Source organism: Sebastes fasciatus, chromosome 16 (genome assembly GCF_043250625.1).
Source record: "Sebastes fasciatus isolate fSebFas1 chromosome 16, fSebFas1.pri, whole genome shotgun sequence".
Classification (NCBI taxonomy): Eukaryota; Metazoa; Chordata; class Actinopteri; order Perciformes; family Sebastidae; genus Sebastes; species Sebastes fasciatus.
The window spans coordinates 25,723,531-25,745,123 of record NC_133810.1 but is presented as its reverse complement, the minus strand read 5'-3'; the positions used below and the strand labels follow the sequence as shown (position 1 = coordinate 25,745,123).

Below are 21,593 nucleotides of genomic sequence, written 5' to 3'. Positions count from 1 at the left end.
GGATTTCAAAACCATAGCTGGGAAAAAAAATTGTTTTAAAGACTTTCTTGCATTCTGGTAACTTTTAAAAAATGAAAACTAGGTACACTGCAACAAAAAATTGTTGTTAAATAAGCCTATTTTTAATTCTAAGAAAAGAAAACAGTAATTCGCCCCTCTGGTGTGAACTTGTGTGAATCTCTGGTATAAACTAGGCTAACAGTCATCAGTTTTCATGCCCCTATTTCTTAGCTTTTCTATCTCCCTCTCCTCTCACTCACTGAAGGCCCTGTCAGACAACGTAACAACAGCACTACTGCTCTGAAACCCATTATTTCCAATGTCTTGCGCCACAACAGCTTTGCTCTGATGTGCGGCGAGCGCAGCTCATGACATTTGGTGTAGCTCTATTTGCCATTCAGGTGGAAACAGTAGGGCTTACACATGCTGTACAGTGCAAGAAACACGTTGAGATAACGAAAAAGAAAGAAAAAAAAAAAAAAGTGGAAAATTGTCATAAATCGGGAGAATTGTGACCCCCTGGGAGGAAATCGGGAGAGCGCAATTAAAAACAAGAGTCTCCTGGGAAAACTGGGAGGGTTGGCAAGTATGCATATCATCAGTAATGACATCAAACACTAGGGAAAAACAGCCACTAGTTGACCTTGATTATGAAGATGTTGAGTATAGCTCAATTTAACAGATGACCTCCAAAAACATAAGTAGCATGTTATCCTTTCAGCAACTTTGTCACCCAGATTCATAAACTGCTCTGACTAGTTCAACTCATACTGTCTGTTCCCACATCATTTGTCTCAATGTATTCTGTGCAGAGGTGTTGGAGGAAAAAAAAAGACAAACAATTTTTTTTTCACGTTTAATCCCTCTTTAATTGACCACATTGTAAAAACCCATAGCGCTCTTAAATGAACACTGCTTTCTTTTGACCGCTTCATGGCGAATGATGCTTCCTGACATCAGACTGGACGTTTTGACACCAGCTCCCTCTGATCCCAGATGAGACATTTCATTATAACAAATAAAAAAAAATGAAAATCATTCACACACACACACGCAAAAACAACCTAAATCTCTTTGATGCAATTTTCTTCCCCTCCCCAAACAAAAGTATAAAAAAGTACTCTTTTCCCACTCATCTGCAGACCACAGGGGAAGGTGTTCAGTGCTGTGTGCTAAAAGGCTGTTTTGATCGCCGTCTGAAGGTTTTATGTCCTTGAAAGACCCCGGTTGTCCAGATCTTTGACCTGAAATATGGAACACAAGATTTGGTTAGAAAGGTCTACAAGTCAACCTTCAGTAAAAAAAGAAGAAAAGAAAACGTTAAAGCCATCCTCAGACAGACTAATCCATCACCAGTCTGACTTTAATGTATTACAGATAGAGCTGCAACCATTATTTTAATTTCCATTAATAAATTGTTCACTTGGCCTATAAACATTTAAAATTTTAATTTTTAATTTTTTTATTTTTTTTTAAATCGGTGCATAGACTGGCGTACTCGCCAATACCCGATCCAGAATTTTGGGCAGTATCGGACGCATTTCCGACACTGGTATCGGAACAACTCTAAATTATACTATTATATAGCAAATAATGTAATTTAAAATAATATCTTTGATTATTGGTGTACTTAATAGAGTACAATATTAATGTAATATTTTGTGATCGTACTTGAGAGATACAAACTGGGAGTATTGTCTGGTATATGTGTGGCTGGTTATCTAATCAGGAGATGATTGTCATTTCCTCACAAATAAATACAGCCGAGTGTTCACTTCTTTAACTTCACCTGAGGAAGGCCATCTGTGGTTGAGATAATTCCACTCATATCCACCAAATAAAAGACAGTAGTGTGCCGGTGTTTTTTTTATTATTTAATTTCTTAAGTTACTCTCTATTCAAGTAACTTTTTCAGTAAGTACTTTTGTACTCTTACTCAAGTAGTTATTTTGATAACTACTTTTACATCTACTTGAGTACTTTTTTTTTGCAAAGTAACAGTATTTTTATTTGAGTAGAGTACTCAACTCAACAGTTCAATATCCAGAGATATTCTATTCACTATAATGTAAGACCAAGAAAAGTAGCAAATTCTCACATGGAATCATGAAATGTTTGGTGTTATTGCTTGAAAAATGAGCAGAATAATTATATATCAAAGCAAATTTGATTAGTTTCCTGTCAGCTGACCAATCGATTAATTGACTTATTGTTGCAGATCAAATTCCATGTTTAGGTTGTAAAAAAATGTAAGTCATTTGCTCATCTGTTGTTCTAATCTCCCTCAATCTGTCACGTATGCTTAATATTGCGATTCCTACATTGCCCCTAAGAAATGGTTTCTTGACCAGCGAACCAATCTTGGTTTCCCAACAGTCCTAACAGACCGATACGATAACGACATTGTCAAAGGACAGGGTAAGGAGAAGAAGTTCAAAGTCATTTTTACCTTGTATATCCTAACCAGCCAGTGCTCTGTTGTGTAGGCCTCCTCCAACACATCCAGTTCGAAGTCTTTATTTCCGATCTCGGCGTTCCTCACTCGGTCATAACCAGGGGGGCGCTCTGCGGAGAGGAGCAGTAGGATCATCAGAATTACAGGACAAAAGGCTGTAGCTTTACATTAATGAGGAGGACCAGCAACATGAATATGTATGCTGACAGTGCAGTCAATTGAGAAGCTGATATGGTGGTTCATCTACTAGTTTTGGCACAGTATTTTCCACTTGGTGTTACAGTATGTCCACAGTCTCGCTCCATGGTTTTGGCCACCAATTCTGTCTAACTTACAATTCCCAACATGCCTCGGATTGCGAGGTAAAAGCCGCTCATGCATGAAAAACAGTTCCCACTTGGCTGTAGAGTTACTCACTGGCCTCTGTGTAGACCTGGCCGAAGCGGTAGTAGCACATCTTGTACATGAGGCAGTTGAGCAGGACAGGCGAGCCCTCGCGGTCCACTCTGAACTCTCCGGTGGGGGTGTAGTAGTCGTGCTCCTTGATGTGTTTGCCCGTGTCTGTGCTTCCACCGATACGGACCATCCACAGGAACTTATTGATGTCTGAGGCAGACAGATGGAGAAGTTAGAAGAACAACAACAATTACAAAGTACAGCAATGGCATTACTTTATGCAATGAATGTGTGCGCCAAATATTTTCTATCACTGAAATACAACTCCAAAATTCCTAAATACCTGTTTGACAGGTTATAATACAGTAAAGAAAGAGGGGGAGGTATACTAAGCAGTGGAGTCGGTGTGGTGGAAATATAGACCTGCTGCTTACTGGTGACACTATTGGTATTACACTGGGGCCTTCCTAACTATTCACTGTAGAAGAGAGTTATTACAGCTATGAGAGTATAGGCTGATTTTGTCTTTGCATTAGTTTTTGTTAGAGTTGTAAATTGATTAAAATATTTAATCATAATTAATCGCATGATTGTCCATAGTTAAACGCGATAAATCGCAACTTAATCACACATTTATCTATTCAAAATGTACCTTAAAAGGGAAATTTGTCAAGTATTTAATACTCTTATCAACATGGGAGTGTCAAATATGCTGCTTTACGCAAATGTATGTCTATATTTATTATTGGAAATCAATTAACAACACAAAACAATGACAAATATTGTCCAGAAACCCTCACAGGTACTGCATCTGGTATAATAAAATATGCTCAAATCATAACATGGCAAACTGCAGCCCAACAGGCAACAACAGCTGTCAGTGTGTCAGTGTGCTGACTTGACTATGACTTGCCCCAAACTGCATGTGATTATCATAAAGTGGGCATGTCTGTAAAGGGGAGACTTGTGGGTACCCATAGAACCCATTTTCATTCACATATCTGGAGGTCAGAAGTCAAGGGGACCTGTTTGAAAATGGCCATGACAGATTTCCTCGCCAAAATTTTGCGCAAGTTTGGAGCGTTATTTAGCCTCCTTTGTGAGAAGCTAGTATGACATGGTTGTTTACTGATGGATTCATTAGTTTTTTTCTAATTTCATATGATGTCAGTATCTTCACTCTAGCTTTAAAACTGAGCCTGCTACAGCCTAAAGATTGCAAGTTGTGTTAATGCGTTAAAGAATTTAGTGGTATTAAAACAAATTTGTGTTGACGCGTTATTTTCGCGTTAACTTGGACAGCTCTAGTTTTTAATCTAAGGCGACATCAAATCACATCTAAAAACAAAAGCACCACCCAAGCGAGGACATTAACGTTATACACAACATCACATGAAATAAATGCCATTACATCAAAGGGGGTCTGGAAACATTCATAGCATAGCTTAAGCTTTGCAAACAGACCGTTAAACCCAAGTCTATTAAATCCATCTCCGTTAAACGGCTTACTCTAATGGGAATGTGTCTGCAGACGTGTAGGTTTCTGTCGACACGATGCTTTAAGCACTCTGATCTACTGATAATCAGGACGTACCATCTGAAGAGTAGCCCGTCAGTCCTCCGAAGATGACCAGGACATAACTGACATCCAGCTCCCTCATGATCTCATAGGCCCTCTCTTCTGTGGATGCCATGGCCTATAGAACAAACAACAGCCCAGTCAATACAGCAGCACTTCATAAACACACCATATTACCCTGAATGTTACCAAGCTCACCTGTCCAACTCTGGAGATGTGCGTGTTGTTCCATGTGTTGTTGTCCACTAGAATGGTTCGATTAGCCATGGCAGTTATCTGATAGCCATAATCCCACCACGACATGACTTTGGCATCCTGGAAACACAAAATGAAACTCACATCATTTAATCTAATGGCTATGATGGTGCATAACTACTATCTGAAACCTTGTTTAAGAACTCCTCACGGATTTCTTTGGGAATGACTGACCTCGGGAGTGTTGTGGCGGAGCCAGTAGTAGGCCTCTCTGAAGTCGTCGAAGATGATGCGGCTGCCGTCACCTCCACGGGCTGACAAGACAATTGAGGGAGAGGAGTAGGCTTCGCTGGTCACCCAAGTAGAGTGGAAGGTGTATGTAATGAGGAAGAAGGCCATGACCAGAATCATCCCACTGGCAACCTGTTAGGAATATAATGCAACACAGGATGTCATCAGGTTTTAACCTTTCTGTCTGTGGGACCATCAATGTGCTTTTATTCAGACTACTGAAATAATAGATGGTTTTAGGCAGAAATCTCTCGTATCCTTCTCTTAAGAATGTAACTGCATTTTATCAGTAAGAGAGTACACATCTGCACAAGAGAGCTTATCCAGGACATCCTAGAATAGCACTCTGAAGCAGTCTCCCAGGCCTCCTACCTCATTTTTGATGGGGTAGGTGGGATCCTGCTGCTTCTTGCTCTTCTTGTCTGGCCGGCTGACATCCAAATTCTTCATGTAAGTGGTAAGCACCTGGGACACACCGATGCCTGACAGGATGCACATGACTGGAGCCAGAACCAACATCAGACGCACCTGAGACACAAGCAGCATATGAGGTATAAATTATAAATAAAAAGTCTCTTTCCTAAATACATGTTTTCCATTTACTTCAGTTATGTGTAATGATGCGAGTGTGCCATCTTCTGGTGACACTGTTGAAATGTCACAAACCCAGAAAGCAAACAAATCAAACGGCTCTCTGGAGAGTCCTTTGAGACGTTCGCATGGCTCTGTACAGGACGTACCATGACGGCTGAGAAGTACATGCTGGTGACTCCATACATGATGATGAAGATCCTGGCGTCCGACAGGTTGTTGAAACAATAGTAAAGGCCAACTGTGAGGAAAGGGAAGGTAACGGTCGGTCACAACCCAACAAGAATACAATAATTAAAGATGGAGTGGTGATACAGTTGGTACTCTTGTGTGTTTCTGCTGAGTGTGCACTTGCCTGGAAACATGAAGACCAGCAGCTGGAGGTCAAAGTAGTATGAGGACCAGGTTGTGGGCTGATGCTCAGAGACAGAGGCGATGATGGGGATGTTGTTTTTGGCGTAGGAGGGATCCAGCAGGGAGTAGAAACGACCAGTCCATGGAGAGATCTTACCTGAGGGAAATATACTTTTGGTCAGTCATGATCCAACACAAAAGAACATTAAGTTACTGTGAGGAACTTTTAACTGATTATGAAACAGTCTCAATTTAATACTGACGCCTCTATATTGACCTACATACGTAAACATCAGCAAGAAGATTGGCTACTTCTATATATAGTTATTCCTAATGCTCGTCATCGGTGCCACATCGTTGGATTCCGTGCAAAATCAGACGACATCACGCAGGTTCACCAGGACACCACGCTACTGGAGGCCAGACTGCAAGACCCCGCTGCAGTAAAATTAGGTTTTCTAAAGGGACTCTGGTGCTCGGAAACACTACCGCTTCCTAACCACAGGGGCCGCCAAAATCAACACAAGATTAAAGTTCCTCATAGTAACTTTAAAATCAGTTTCTCTCAAGAGGAAAGGAGAAGGTAGGGAAGGTGTGAAGCAAACATTTTTCCATCCACTACGTTGCCCTTTGCCAATGTATCTACTGGTGCACCACCTTGTCAAAACCTCTTACCGGTCAGCATGAGAACGGTGCCCACAGACAGTATGACGAAGCCCACCAGGGAGATGACGCTCTTGAACAGCACCTCAAATTGCTGGGCATTGAGTTTGCTGCGCAGGTAGTCCACAAAGGCGTGAATCTGGCACAAGCCAAACACACCGAAGGCTGCCATGTGCTCCGATGACTGCACCGGCTGGTATATGAGACAAGAAAGACAGGGAGGTGAACATTGTGCAACAGAACAGAGCGTAACCTCTTTTCCCCAAACCCAATATAAGTAACTCTCGTAACATAAGATAGTACATTTTTCACTTTACCTGGAAACCAACAAAAGAGATCTGCATGGAAAGGATGGTGCCGAGGCAGTAGACCGTGCAGTAAGCCACATAGATTCTGTGAGAGAATCGGCCTGTGAGCATCAGAACCAGGACGTGGAGGGGGATGAGATTGATAAGGAACACGTAGCCACCCCAGGAGGAAACCTAGATACAAACAAACACCTTATCAGGACCTCTGTACACTCTGAATTCATTCAATAGAACATATGCATTTTTAGTTCTCCTCACCATGTAGAAGTAGGCCAGTGCGCACACGGACGACCAGTACACTGACCCCGTTTTGACAGCCTTGATCCACATGTAATAGGTCAACAGCATGCAGAAGATGGCAATACCTGAGTAGGATACCACGGAGGGATTTCATTAACAATCTGTTTGTGATGTTTTATTCAAATAACAGTGTTGTCATGCACATCAGGTGTATACCTTCATTATCATAGGAGCCAGCAACTGAACGAGAGATGTAACCGGGCACCACTGCAATCATGGCAGCAGCCAGGAGCCCAGCACCTGCATCCTACAGAGACAAAAAGGATGTTTAGTGGCATCATCATATCAATAAAAGCATATTGAACTCATTTTTTTTTTTTTAAATTTGTTTTTATCTACAGTTATCTTCTGCAGCTCTGAAAGGAACATTCTTATGTCATATGTCATATTTATTATTATAATAATGATTATTATTTAAGTCTTAAAACAACAATTATTTAACAGAAAGCCTGTGCTACCTTCTGGTGGCGTGGAGTTTAAAAGATGAGGGCATTTACCATGCAAAAAGGGCCTAACTGAAGACACTACTGAGTTGCATTATGGGAACGGCAGGATCCAGTGTTTGTATCTCTGCTGCTTTGATTTTGACCACCCTTTTCTTTCTTTTTTAAATCTGACTCTTATGAGTCTCTTAATTTAATCCAAGTGCAAATCACTGACGTGCCCCTTAAAAGAATAACATCTTGGCATTTTATTAAGAGTTTATAACCTTAAATAACAGTTCGTTGTGTATCTTATTATGTGTTTTCTACCTTCAACTCCTTGGTGAAGTGGTAGGTGACAATGGTGGTGAAGGAGGAGAACAAGGGAGCCAGGAAGACACAGACATTACGGATGTCAATGGTGATGTGGAAAAAATGTAGGACGTGGTACAGGACGGCAGAGGTGATCATCAGTCCTGGTAAGAGAGAAGAGAGGGAGACAAGGTGTGTTCAAGTAAGCTTTGCAATAGTGTCAATTATGTAGACTGTATACATTAATCTCTTCTGAACCTCTCTTGAATTGCTCTACTTTCGATATTAAACATCAATAAGCCCACATTCATCTACTTGTACTGTGCTCTCTAGTATCTTTGTCTGATTCCTACCTGGATAAATGGTGCCACCAATGATCCTCCCCAGAGGATACCATGCCCTGTCGTCAAACCAGTTGTGAAACTTATAAAATCCTTCTTCTGTCAGGAAGCGGGTGGTACGGTAGTTAAAGTACCTGAAGGTGAGATGAAGGTGAGGGCGAGAGATTACTTCAAGGAGGAAAAGCTAATGACAATCCTTGGAAAATAACCATGACAGAAGTAGCACTTACGGATCAAACTCATGGATGACACTTTCAAACCTCAAGACGGAAAACAATCTGGTGGAGAATGCTGAAGAGAAAGATAAGCACATGGATGATTAGGGGTGGGGAAAAAAATCGTTACAGCATAGCATCGCGATATTTTGCGTGGTAATATTGTATAGATACACGGACGTCAAGTATCAATCTTTTATTATATAAATTATTAATATTGCAAATGCAATACAGACTCAAACAAACAGTTCAGTTTGTCAGGTGCATGATGCAACATTTATGTTTTTATGATAGTGTTAATCAGTCTGTCTGCTAGACTGACAATCCCATGTTGCTCAAATAAAAATGATTGAAGTGAGATAAACAGAGTGAAAACTGTACCTTATTTTATTAGGTAAACAGATGTTGACTAATTGCATAACTTGCAGTTGAAAAAAGGTAATAAATGACAGTAAATTGCAATATATTTTACCGCAATCTTAATATGCAAAATGTTTAAAACCGCAATAAGATTGTATCGAAATCACATACTATGCACTACATACTTAGGTGTATGATCGTTCAACATACTTTTGTGTGAATAAACAGCAGTATGTATGTTTTCGGACGCACTGAACTGTAATTTACGTCGTCACTTCCTGAGCGCCTCCATGCCAGTTGGAGACGTGTAACCACGGTAACCCGTGCCGACCTCATGTGATCAACATGACGGTTTGTGGTAATCAAGTTCTGAATTAATTTAAAATATATATTACTCCCAGCAAAGTGAAATCTTATTCTTACAGTTAAACTGAAGCATTGTTAATGTTTCAGAGCTGTCCATCAACATCCGTTATGAACGTTGTCGTCCCTACCGCATTGCATTGTGGGATATTTATGCCGCCGCAGTGTCCAGCGTTGCATACTGTAATATTTCACCAGAAATAGTATGCAATTGGCAAAGCTATTGGCTTCATACTAAGGTGTCGGACATAGTCAAATGTCTCACATACTGTCTTAGCGTACTAAATAGCATGTTAGTATAGAATTTAGGATGCAACCATATTCTCATAACATTCCCTTGTGTGCTCTTAGTGTCATAGAACATATCTGCCATTCATTGTCTATGGAGCAGTTCCACAATTTAACCATAAGACATCACAAATTTGAGTTTTAGCACCCTAGTTTTTTGGATTTAGGAGAGAGTTGTTCATCTTAGACCATAGGAATAACATTTATGAATTTTGAATATGGGTACAGTTTCCCTTTAAGTAACATATGGTATCGTGGGGCCTCTGGTGATTCCCAGCCCAACGGATCAATGTGTAACGTTTGTTTTTAGTATTAGAGAGACCAGGCTCTTGTGTATGGGACTCACAAAGGATAGCAGCCATAGACAGGATGAGCAGCTTCAGCAGCGTGTCCTGTTTCTCATAGGACAACCGGAGGAAGCCCAGCTTGGTCATTTTGGCGAGGTTCGGGACAGCTCACCGTACAACCTAATGGGAGGAAGACAAGCACTGTAAGACTGAAAGAGCTACAAATAGGAGGACTGTGGAGAAAAAAACCCAACATCACCTAATATAAGTTGAATTTTTTAGGAATAAATCCTGCAAAACAAGAAAATCTTTTCACTGTGCTGTAAACTATATGCTCAGGCAAATATGTTGCTTCGTAAGTTCAGTATGTGTGCTGTAAATGTAAAATGTTCATTATTTAGAGCTTTCTGCACGCCTTTGTACACAGCTCATCTTTGGTTTAGCTACAAGAAAAGCAGTACGCGAAGGCTCATAGTGGCTTACAATGAGGCAATGAGGTTGTTGCTTCGGGTTCCCAGATGGCATAGTGCCAGTCAACTGTTTGTGTCCTCTGGTATTCCTACATGTGAGGCACTTCTAAGACATTTGATGTATAATTTGATTTGCCGTTTGGATGAGTCAGAGAGCAGCATCATAGAGGCTTTAACCAGCCCGAGCAAGAGCTGCACTCGGTACTCATCCAGGCTCAGAAAACACTGGCGAGATAGCCTACATATTTCATTTCATTTAATTTCAAAATGTATTTCGAACATGTAGAATACAAAAAAAAATAAAGAAAAAGAATGATCATACCAACAAGTGGGCTGTCAGAAACAAGTAGTATTTACATACAATGAAAGCGTAAGAAAATTAAATTGTCAACACTTGATGCCTTGATTTACATATTCGAAAAGGAGTGAGAAGTATAAACCTATTTAATCCCACCCCTTCTTCATAAGTCAATTATTAATTATTAACCAGCTTCCTTATTGAGCCATACATATACTCTAATTAATTAAATGTTCCTAAATTTGTCTAACTATAATTATTATTATTTATAATTATTCTAACTATAATTTTTACCTTTTATCTGTGTGTCATAGAAATTTAAATTAATTACTGATATAATTATCCTTATCAAAATATAAATGTGTTATCTTGATAAGGATAATTATATCATATGAATTGAATGATGAACTGCTGTGGTCTTATCTTGTATGTTTTTTGTTTCTTTTTTCTTTTATTGCTATGGACCCTCCTGTGTATGAAATAAAGTTTGAATTGAATTGAATTGAATTGAATGTCTGGTTTGAAGCAAGCCCAGATATACTCATAAAACCAAAGTCTTCTGTAGTACACTTGCATGTCCAGCCCAACCAGATAAGGCCACGCACTAAGATCAGGAACCAGGAAGCACTTAGTCTGGGAAAACTTCTGCAGGGATTTGTGCCTTGTCTTCTTCACATTTTGTAAGTTTTTGCAAAAAAACTCAAAACCACCAGGCTCAACAGAGCTTCTAATTAATGCTAACTTTAAGAGCTCTAGCCTCACAAGTACAGACAGTTAACCAACCTGTCCAACACCACAGAGCAGCTCATATGTGTGCACTAAGTTAACTACCTATTAACACACATAATGTGCACATTTAACATGACTGCAGGCATCTTTCCAGCCTGGATAGCATGTTGTAGTCAGTCTGCATCAGGCCGGCTAGTGTTAAAGCTGCTTCCACAGTTTAAAGTGAGTAGCATTAGCTAGCGATAGCTGCTGTATAATGAACACCCTAACCCAGCACCTCTTCTCTGACTTATTCTGAAGATACCAGCGACACCTTCACATGTGGCAGCAGGACTACATTATAAAATAAATCAAATAAATGAGGTAATAGATGTAATATTTACTGTTCAGTTAAGACTCACCCGCTCCGTTCCTGTTCTCTTCACACACAACCTTCAACGTCAACTAGTCCCGCCCACAATCACGTCATGCTGCGCGTTTATTGGTTGAGCGTCGGGCAACGGTGATCCCGCGTACATCTGATTGGTTCTTTGGCTGTCAATCAAATTTGGTTTCCTACCTTGCCGCTGTAGTGTAGTGACGTGTCCTTAGTATGGTGAGGGCAGCGTGTTGCCGCCTAGTGGTGAAACACCCTCAAGACAATGTTACTTCAGTGGTGCAACCAAAGGCAAAAATATTAAAAATATTATATAAAAAAAATATATAATTTTTTTTTTAAATATATATATAAATATTAACTGTTACCAACTATATGACAATATACCATCAACAAATGGTTCAATAATACAAAACCTATCATTTTTCAGGTGGTATTTCATTCATTTCATTCTCACTGTGCAATATCATTTTCCACTTGTGCAATTTTGTTAATAGTCTGTTTATTGTCAATACTGTATATACTGCTCCTATTTTTATACTTCCTTCTATTTAAATGGTTCATATTTTGTTACACTTTGTTTAACTTTTTTTTTTTACTGTGTTAGCTGATGCATCTTGTTTTTTTGCACTATCCCCTTTGCTATCAATTCAAATTTGTGTAACAAATGGTATCAACCCCAAAATTTCTGCATCAACTAATGAGACATATATGAGCATGGGATGACCATCATTTACTTCTATCACAATGTTCTCAGCCCTTATACACATTTATAGACACAGTGCTGAGCAGCATCTTAAATTAGTCTTCAGGTTCCCATCTTTAAGATGACGTACACAACTTCTATGTGACATCTATTGTTGACTGTCCCATCTTCATCCTCATCTTTCCACTGTTGAGTGTGACATGTCCTGTCTAGTCCTCACACCATGGTAGCAAAACCCTGAACACAGTGATCAAAATATTGAATACTGACCAATTTTATTGAAATTAGACGTATTACTTTTACAAAACCTCACTCACATACATCAGTCTGCACAAACACTATGCTCTTCTTACAATAATTGCACACCGTTTCAAAATCCTGGCCCCTCACCATGGCCATGAGCTCTGATGAGTGAGAGAAAGGGTGACTGGGGTAGCTGCATGGTGGTGGGCTTCTGATTCGGGACGTATTAACATTATATACAGCACAGAAATCGAACAGCCGATGATCTATAGGGACCAATTGTGTTTGCTTCAGCTCTCTAAGGGCAAACTAGAGCAAGCGGGTCAAGGCTGATCATCCATTTGTTAAGATATAAAGATGTTAACTATGTGACTCCTTCCTCTATTACAGAGCTTAGCATTGTAGTGGTTGAAGTGAAATAAACAAAACACAGATGCAACAGTTTGGCAGTGTCATCTCACCTATCACCTACTAAATTCACACAGACTGAAAAACGCTTAGGCAGCTTTTCCTTTGCTGGTGTCACCTCGTGATTTGCAACATGTACATCCCACCAGACAGTGGAGTGAGATTTAATTTGGGATGAGACACCAAGCTAACCTTCAGTCAACACACACAACAAGAGTGACTTTGTGATTTGGTTTCCATTACTAAGGTCACCAATCCTTTTTTTTTTTCATAGCAGCTCCTGAACTGATTTGTATATTCTACTAAAAACAAAGCTCTTACAGGATAAAAAAAGCAGCCTCCCTTTTTAACTATACAAGTCTATTTCTGGACCTGCTAAGACGCCATCATTTGACAGTAAAACGTATCCATGTGCAACAAAACATTCAATCTGTGAGGAAGGAATGTGACTTGCAACATCAAGAGAACATATACTGTAGGTACAACAAGACTGTGCTTTGCCTCTGAATGCAGACGAGCCCCTTCAGTTAAAAAACCCTTCCGTCACAAGTTTGCTTAAACATATTAAAACTACATGATTTCTTGTGCTGTAATTTATTAAAGGAGAGTCACTCAAATGGCACATTATACAAAAAAAAAAACAAACAAAAAAAAAACAATGAAAGAAAATTCACAAAATAAAACAAGTCGAGAGCTGAGTATATAATGTGTTTTGAGTGTGAGGCACGGGGCAGTCGATTTTTGTGTCACACTGTAAAATGTGTCTGGTGGGTTCTGCAAACGAACAACCCAGGGGGACAGAGATTAGATTAAAAACATGTAAACCCTTTGTCATAAACCACATATCATCTTCATCGATAAAGGAAATCCGTGTGGAAGAATCACTTTTTTCACATTGAGTGAAGCCACTCATCGACTTGCTTTCCTATTTCCTTCAAGTGGATCCATCATTGGGTGGGAAGAGGTCTCTGGCGGGTCGGCGAGGTGTGGGGAGACGACAGCCTCTCCGAGGAGGTGGACGATGTCAGGGAGGACTGCAGGTGGACCGTCTTGTGGAAAAGCTTGTTACTGATCATCACGACCAGGGAGAAGAGACGCAGCTGGAAGTGACTGAAAGAGTGGAAAACGCAAATGTCATCAGTGGCTCATGTGTTTAATTACAAGAAACTATATTTTAAAGACAAATTGTCTTTATTTCACACTCACTACAGCTTTGTTGGCGTCTTGGCCTCATTAGCGCTGATGATGAATAGAGGGAAGAGGATGGAGAACAAGCAGCCACTAGGTAGAAAAGAAAGAACATTGCATATGGTACATGCAGTAAAGGATAACTCAGCTTTAAACTGAGATTATAAATCATTATGAAAGGGTTATTAGGAGTCTTACCTGATGATGTATGAGGAGGGCAGGGCGGTCAGCAGAGCCATGGGCAAACCAAAGCCGAAGTAATAGGGCCAGTTCCTCTCAATATTGGACAGCCGTTGGTGCATCTCAACGCCTTGAACACACATAAACAGCCTCAGTGTTGTTTGAGTTCTCCACTCAATCCAGATGATTTGGGTGTAGAACGTAATGCGAGAAAACTCACCATGGTTGAACCAGCGATACTCAAAGCAGTACAGTGAGTAGAGCAGAGACATGTGGAGGAGGCTAACCATCTGTCCAATGGCATCGATGGGGAAGAGGCTAACTATCATGCCCTGGAGGACCACGGAAATACACAACACAATGCCATTCACCAAGAGGAGAGGAAATGTGTTCAGTTTCATCTCATTTAGAATGCAGATCAAGGTGTGGTGCAAAAAAGAAATCCTTGATTTCAGGATAAAACAACTCCAACTAGCATGACTCAGTCAAAAAAGTGATATTATTTCTGCACTGAGCAAACATTTGGTGAATCTGGGCCTTCAATGACAGACCACAACAGCAGCTTTACTGTAACTATTCAACCCAAACATCCTGTGAGACGTCTGAAGAGCATCAGATACAGAAGGTATCAGTATATGCACTACAGTGTGATTTTGTAGTATTGATAAACAGAGAAGCACAGACGGGAACATTACTTTTGAAAGGAAGAAAACCAAGGTATCAGTCTACAAAAATGTACCTGAATGAGGAAGAGTGCCTGGAGAAGAAGGTTAAACAGCATGTCTGCGATGATCTTACTGACGCTGGGGAACGGCTGCGCTTTACATCCAGACACTTCAAATGCTAGGTCAGCTATGTCCTGCAACAGAGAATAACACCCTGATATCTCTATGTCTGTGTCAACAAAGCATACGACATGACAGGAGCTCCAAGTTATAAACAAATGTGTAATCAAATTATTGCAGAAACAATATGTTAATATGTATTCAGTACTATTATGTCCTGATCATCTAATAAAATAGTATTGAGAAAAGTCCATAATAGTTTTCCCAACAACCTGCGTCAGGCAACAAGTTAGAATTTCAGGCTAATTCAAAGTCTTCTGTGTATGCTTGTTGTGTGCCGGCAGATGTGTCATAACAGAAGCCCTCCTCCAGTGGTGCCTCACAGCTTTGTATCTTGTTTTCATCACATTTCCAGCAGCTGGAAGGTTTTCATTGTGAGTCACAGCTGAAGTCACAGGAGTCCAGTTTAATGGTGTGACTTCAGTTCAACTATCTATAGCTACAGGATATTTCCCTTTTTTGGTGTTTTTTTCCCCATAAAGAATCAGTTTGAAACATTTCACAGGATTGGAATGGACATGCTTACAGAATGTAGGAGAGGCAGAGCTGGCTTTATCAGTCTCAGCCATTTTGATAATGCAGCCCATTTGTGAAGTAAATGCTGTATTATACTGCAAACATTCCAAAAAGTGGTCAAAACTCCTGCAACACTTGAAGTATGTAGAACAACTGTTTTTTTTTGTTTTTTTTAAAGTTATTTTTTTGGGGGCATTTTCCATTTTTATGACAGGACAGTGGATAGAGTCTTGAAAGGGGGGAGAGAGAGAGTGGATGCGGATAGGGCCACAGGCCGGATTCGAACCCAGGCCGCCGCGGTCAGGACCAAGCCTTAATACATGGACGCCCGCTCTACCAACTGAGCTAACCCAAGCGCCCACAACAACTGTTTTGTTCAGACCAACGCATTTTGGTTGAAACGCCTTGGTCTAATGGTGCCTTCAAATGGGGTCGTGTTTACCGTGTTCACGAAAAGAGTCCATATGAATGCCCTCCTCTTGGTATTCACAAACTAATAAGTGGAAAGTTTCTGGAGGCCATGGAAGTTAATTTTTCGATGCATAATAACTTCATATAATGTATGTTATATATAGAATGTTGATATCTGTCTGTTTTCCCCTGTCGTTATGCCTTTGCATTTCCTGCATTATGTTACCCCCTTGCCAGCTTGCTAAATTGTTAACCTTTGTGTATTCTACAGTAACATTGCCGTTGCTTAGCACCGGTGTTCTCACGACTTAACCACTTGAATGACAAGCATATTGTGTACACAACTTCCCATGTTGTAAACACAAGCTCACAAGTTTTATTTGAAGGCAGAATAAACAATAAGGTTGTTCTATATACTACAAGTGTTGCTGGAGTTTTGACCTGACTTTTTCTCTTCTCCATGCACCTTGGAAGGAGGTGAAGTTGTGCCAGAAACCCCCATTTTGGTTCTACTCTATTCCAAAAAATATTCCAATCTTAATAACACACAATATATTATGCAGCATGTCACAAAAGCCATTCAAGACCCTTGAAGAGGATGCAACTTTGTGGATATGGCATGTCAGACTGTAGATTTTTTAAAAGGCCACTTGCTCTTTCATCACATCATTCCAGCCTAGCAAAGCAGCAGGGCCTGACCTGGAACCAGATGGCGTTGACTATCTTGCTGAGGACGAACAGAGGGAGAACCCAGAGAGCACTGAAGACGGAGGTCAGGATGAACTCTAACCAGGACCACACACTGCCATGGAGGGAGGGGTCACCTGGAGCAAAAACAGTTTGTTGACTGACTGGTTCCAACCACCTGCCAGAGAATGTGCCCCAGATTCACAGTCATCAGTCATACATACCAATGATTTTTGCTGTGAGAGCCTGCAGCATTGGGATGAACACCCGGTAGAAGAGAAACAGACTGAGCTGGAGAGAGAAATTAAATACTACAAGTTACTATTCAACTCATGCTCCCTCCACACATGCCCCCTCCAAAATTGGTATTTGTCTTAAATAGCTTTATGTTACAAGGCACTGCGAGTCTATTCTGTGCTGAATGCTACATGTTTGGTGTTTTTTTTCTAGTCGCCGAGAGTCGAAAAATGTTAAACTTTGAGTAAAACGCTGCACTCTTCACTGACAATTTAAGAATTTGAGACTTTTCTGGGTGCTGCAGACAGGTTTGTGTAAGTTTGCGACAACACGTTGCACCTGTAAAGTATTCAGTAGTGTGTGTGACGAGGCTGTACTGTAACAGCAGGTTAAATATCTTACCCAGAACACTCCTCCATTCCAGGCACAGCACTGGAAAATCCTGCTGGCTACTTTGGGGTCACTGAAAGAGAAAATAAAATAATGACAATGTCCATCACTGTTGAATATTGTATAGATTGTTTGGTTTCACTTTAAGTTTTACTTTTCTTACTTAACCAGAGTCAGACAGACCCATGGATGCTGTTAACATGTCTCAGTTTGCAGACTGAAGGTATTTGGAAAAGTGGATTTTTTTCAAGGTAAATACAGTCATTTGACTAGCGGAGCTTGTGGGAAATAGCAAGTGCATGGCATTGGGGGTGCACAAGAAGTTCTACCTGAGATGATCATGTCAGGAGGAGTTGCATCTCCAACTTTCCAGCTTATTTTTAGAAGAGCTGCTAATAAATCCCATAAACAGCAACGATGTATGCAGAAACATTAAAAAAAACATCCATGAGCATATCTGACTCCTGCTAAGTCAGAAAATCAGTATCATTGCAACCAAAATATGCAGCTTTTTTTCTGGCCTACTTGTCAGGTTTGCGCTCCTCACTCTGTGCCCGTCTCTGTGCCAGGGCCCCGCTGGCCCTTCTCCTCCGCTGCTCTTCCCTTTTCTGCTGGATGCGGGCATCCAGCTTGGAGATTGTTCCAATCCCCAATATGGAGTCCTTGATCCCCTAAAGAGCCCAGAGCAAAAGAAAATACACATACATTGTTTGTTTCTAACTTGTAAAAATGTCCGTTGTAATGGGAGTTTTGACATGTCTCAATGAGTGCTTGTTGAACATAAAAAATAGATACAGGTATTTGAAGGCAGATCCAATTAACAATATTTAAAGACTTCATGGTTCTGAGGATGTTTCATGTATAATGCATTAATCCAGAATTAAATGTCTTTCTCAGTCCCAATAAAACAAAAACACTTATTTCTGCTGCCAGCAGGTGGGGCTTTCCTTTATACAGTGTGCACAATTCAGTCATATGATTACTTTTTTCATTTTGCTTTTATTGTGTTCACCCACTTTTGTTCTGGACATATGTCACTTGTTGTCTTGACTATATGGGGGTGAAAGCACGGAATACATCATTTTTTAAGCGTCTTTCTACATTACATTTGTTAGTGGATATAAGTCCTACAAATCTACTACACTCACCACTTGAATGGGTGTAGCTGTACAATCTAATGCAATCCAATACAACTCCTCTGCCATAAATTCCACTTTTACGAAACTCATATATTTTCAGTTTTTGTTGACACCATCAGAAATTCAACAATTCTACTACTACAGTCTGTTTATTATTGAGGTCATAGTGGGTGGTGGTGTTGTACGGTTCTGAATGGGTCCATTAGTTTGTATTCATGGATCTGTTTCTCTATCAATGAACTCCACCTTTGTGCATTGTTTCATAGCCCATGTGCGAGTACAGTGTGTGTGTGTGTGTGTGTGTGTGTGTGTGTATGTGTGTATGTGTGTGTCTGCTGACCGTCGCAACATTGCGGAGGAAGGCCCTGACGCTGTCTGTCATCTCTGGACCAGCTGCAGATCCATCAACTGCGGAAGGAGGGGGGGCTGGTGACCTGGTGGTCAGCTCTCATGGCAGGGAGGGGCTCACCCAGTAACCTGCCACAAACCACAAACAAGGAAATAAAGTGAGGACAAGAGCTAGCGGGTCGAACTCATTCTAGAAATGTACAATACCCTTTAAAATGCAGATCTAACCAGCAGAAGTCTCACTTTGTACGCTGGGAGATACCGTTTCTAGAGGCATATTATATAGTGGATTTGCTTGCAATATAACATAAGGTCAACTTTGTTTACTTAATTTTCCCACCCATGTCAGCTTTATCCAATAGCGTTAGTAGAATTCAGCACATTCATACAAAATAAACACCTGTGCTTTTAGTAATAGCAATCTTGGCATTTCTAAATTTGGTAGTTTTTCATGTGCATACATGAAAATTCCAGTATTACATTACTATTATTTTACTTCAAAGAATAATGGCAGTAATCACATGCATGTCAAAAAACCTTTCTGGTCTTGAAACAGTTCAATGATAAACAGCTGTTTACCACCTTTTCCATACTATGTATATTTAGATATTTGTTAGCCATTTTGTGCTGATATAACTGTATTTGTTCCTAAAAAATACCTCATCAACCCACCACATCAACTATATTTGATAAAAAGGTATTGCTAATGTGTGATTTGTCACTTGTTTCTTATTTGTTTTAATAATAGCTAAGTCTTCCCTTTGTCCTGGACACTAGACCATGATAATACTGCCAAAACATACTGTGATCCTTCAGAATTTAAACAAGTTTAATGTAGATCACACAAAGAAAAAACCGACAGAAACTACTTTCCAACTTCTTAAATAGTGTTTATAAGGGGTCTAACAGGAAGTTATGAGCTAACCTAAGTGAAATCAGGAATGCATAGCTAACATCTGCTTAATAAATGCTGCTATTGTCCTGTTCATGTATAACAAACCCATTAATATGTCTGCATGGTAACCATTAAAAACAGCAACCTACCACAGCAACTACATTTGATAAAAAGGTATTGCTAATGTGTGATTTGTCACTTGTTTCTTATTTGTTTTAATAATAGCCAAGTGTTCCCTTTGTCCTGGACACTAGACCATGATAATACTGCCAAAACATACTGTGGTCCATCAGAATTTAAACAAGATTAATGTAAAAAACAGACAGAAACTACTTTCCAACTTCATAAATACTGTTAAAAAAGGGGGTCTAACAGGAAGTTATGAGCTAACCTAAGTGAAATCAGGAATGCATAGCTAACATCTGCTTAATAAATGCTGCTATTGTCCTGTTCATGTATAATAACAAACCCATTAATATGTCTGCATGTTAACCTTATAAAAACAGCAACCTACCACATCAACTACATTTGATAAAAAGGTAATGTGTGATTTGTCACTTGTTTCTTATTTGTTTTAATAATACCCAAGTCTTCCCTTTGTCCTGGACACAAGACCATGATATCCTTCAGAATTTCTACTTGAAGAAAAAAAAAACAGACAGAAACTACTTTCCAACTTGATAAATAGTGTTTAAAAAGGGATCCAACAGGAAGTTATGAGCTAACCTAAGTGAAATCAGGAATGCATAGCTAACATCTGCTTAATAAATGATGCCATTGTCCTGTTCATGTATAATAACAAACCCATTAATATGTCTGCATGGTAACCTTATAAAAACAGCAACGTCACCTCTCACAACAGACTGGATCTCGGTTTGTAAGAAGGTGAAAGAGAAGCTGATCCAGCCAGTCTCTTTACAACAATAACGTTACTATTAGTGTGAGTTAGCAGGCTGACTCAGTGTTAGCTCAGATAGCTGATAGTCGGTGTTAGCTGGCGCTCTCTGGCTTCAGTCAAAGTCATAACAATAGTATATGTGAAGACTTTCATTATGTAGCTAGCTAGTGTGCTCAGTATGATGCCTCTGGTCTCATAATCTGTTGACTTTCCTTGGTTTGTTTAGTGCTATGCTAGCTGGACTCTGTGTTGCTAGCTAACTGTTAACTCATCTAACTGTGTGTTTTCATAAAGACAACATCTTAACAAGCGGTGTAAAGTTGAACAGAGCACACAGTTCACTGTTTTATCCGCCTTACCTCATGCGACAAGCTCGGGTTTATGTTAACTTCGTCAGTTCTTTCTTTTCTGCCCCCCTTTAATGTGACAACAACAACACCAAACAGAGACACTAGCAGCAGCAGCAGCAGCCAGGGCCGGGGAAAACAGATTGCGCAAGCTCCAACTGCTAAGGAGCATGGGAAATGTAGTCCTCCTTGTTGGAGGACTACAATAAAATAAATAAAATAAATAAAATAAATAAAATAAATAAAATAAATAAAATAAATAAAATAAAATAAATAAAATAAATAAATAAAATAAATAAAATAAATAAAATAAATAAAATAAATAAATGAATGTGGAAATTAAACAGAAGAGTAAATAAATAATGAAATTAATACAAAGGTAAATTAAAAAAAAAAATGAAAACAGAAAGGTCAATTTATGTCACATTTTATCAATTAATTAATGGATAGACACTATGATTTCAGTGTAACACCACTGCATATTGGTAACACTTTACTTCAATCCCTCTATTTATAAACACTTTATTAAATGGTTTGTAACACACTATAATGTAAGGACATT

The 21,593-nt window shown here is 39.7% G+C and overlaps 2 protein-coding genes across 3 annotated transcripts; both read right to left on the bottom strand.

The window, feature by feature from the left end:
* Positions 1–842: 842 nt before the first annotated feature.
* Positions 843–11,757, bottom strand: stt3a (STT3 oligosaccharyltransferase complex catalytic subunit A). Of its 2 annotated transcripts, none has more exons than XM_074610034.1 (18): positions 11,619–11,757; positions 9,780–9,900; positions 8,438–8,498; positions 8,220–8,341; positions 7,885–8,030; positions 7,289–7,379; positions 7,091–7,197; positions 6,842–7,006; positions 6,537–6,717; positions 5,863–6,018; positions 5,657–5,748; positions 5,289–5,444; positions 4,860–5,048; positions 4,629–4,745; positions 4,446–4,548; positions 2,873–3,061; positions 2,450–2,565; positions 843–1,244 (listed from the first exon to the last, which is right to left on the bottom strand). In XM_074610034.1, exons 2-18 carry the CDS (start codon positions 9,865–9,867, stop codon positions 1,206–1,208), a joined length of 2,118 nt encoding a protein of 705 aa, XP_074466135.1. In that variant the 5' UTR covers positions 9,868–9,900; positions 11,619–11,757; the 3' UTR covers positions 843–1,205. The 2 variants fall into 2 exon arrangements, with proteins under 2 accessions (XP_074466135.1, XP_074466136.1); XM_074610035.1 differs by having other exon boundaries at positions 11,601–11,671.
* An 800-nt stretch (positions 11,758–12,557) lies between these two features.
* On the bottom strand, positions 12,558–21,191 carry ei24 (EI24 autophagy associated transmembrane protein). Its single transcript, XM_074610381.1, has 11 exons — positions 21,044–21,191; positions 18,884–19,020; positions 17,930–18,075; positions 17,417–17,477; positions 17,002–17,068; positions 16,790–16,914; positions 15,058–15,177; positions 14,539–14,650; positions 14,337–14,448; positions 14,157–14,231; positions 12,558–14,060 (listed from the first exon to the last, which is right to left on the bottom strand). Exons 2-11 carry the CDS (start codon positions 18,923–18,925, stop codon positions 13,898–13,900), a joined length of 1,023 nt encoding a protein of 340 aa, XP_074466482.1. The 5' UTR covers positions 18,926–19,020; positions 21,044–21,191; the 3' UTR covers positions 12,558–13,897.
* Positions 21,192–21,593: the final 402 nt, after the last annotated feature.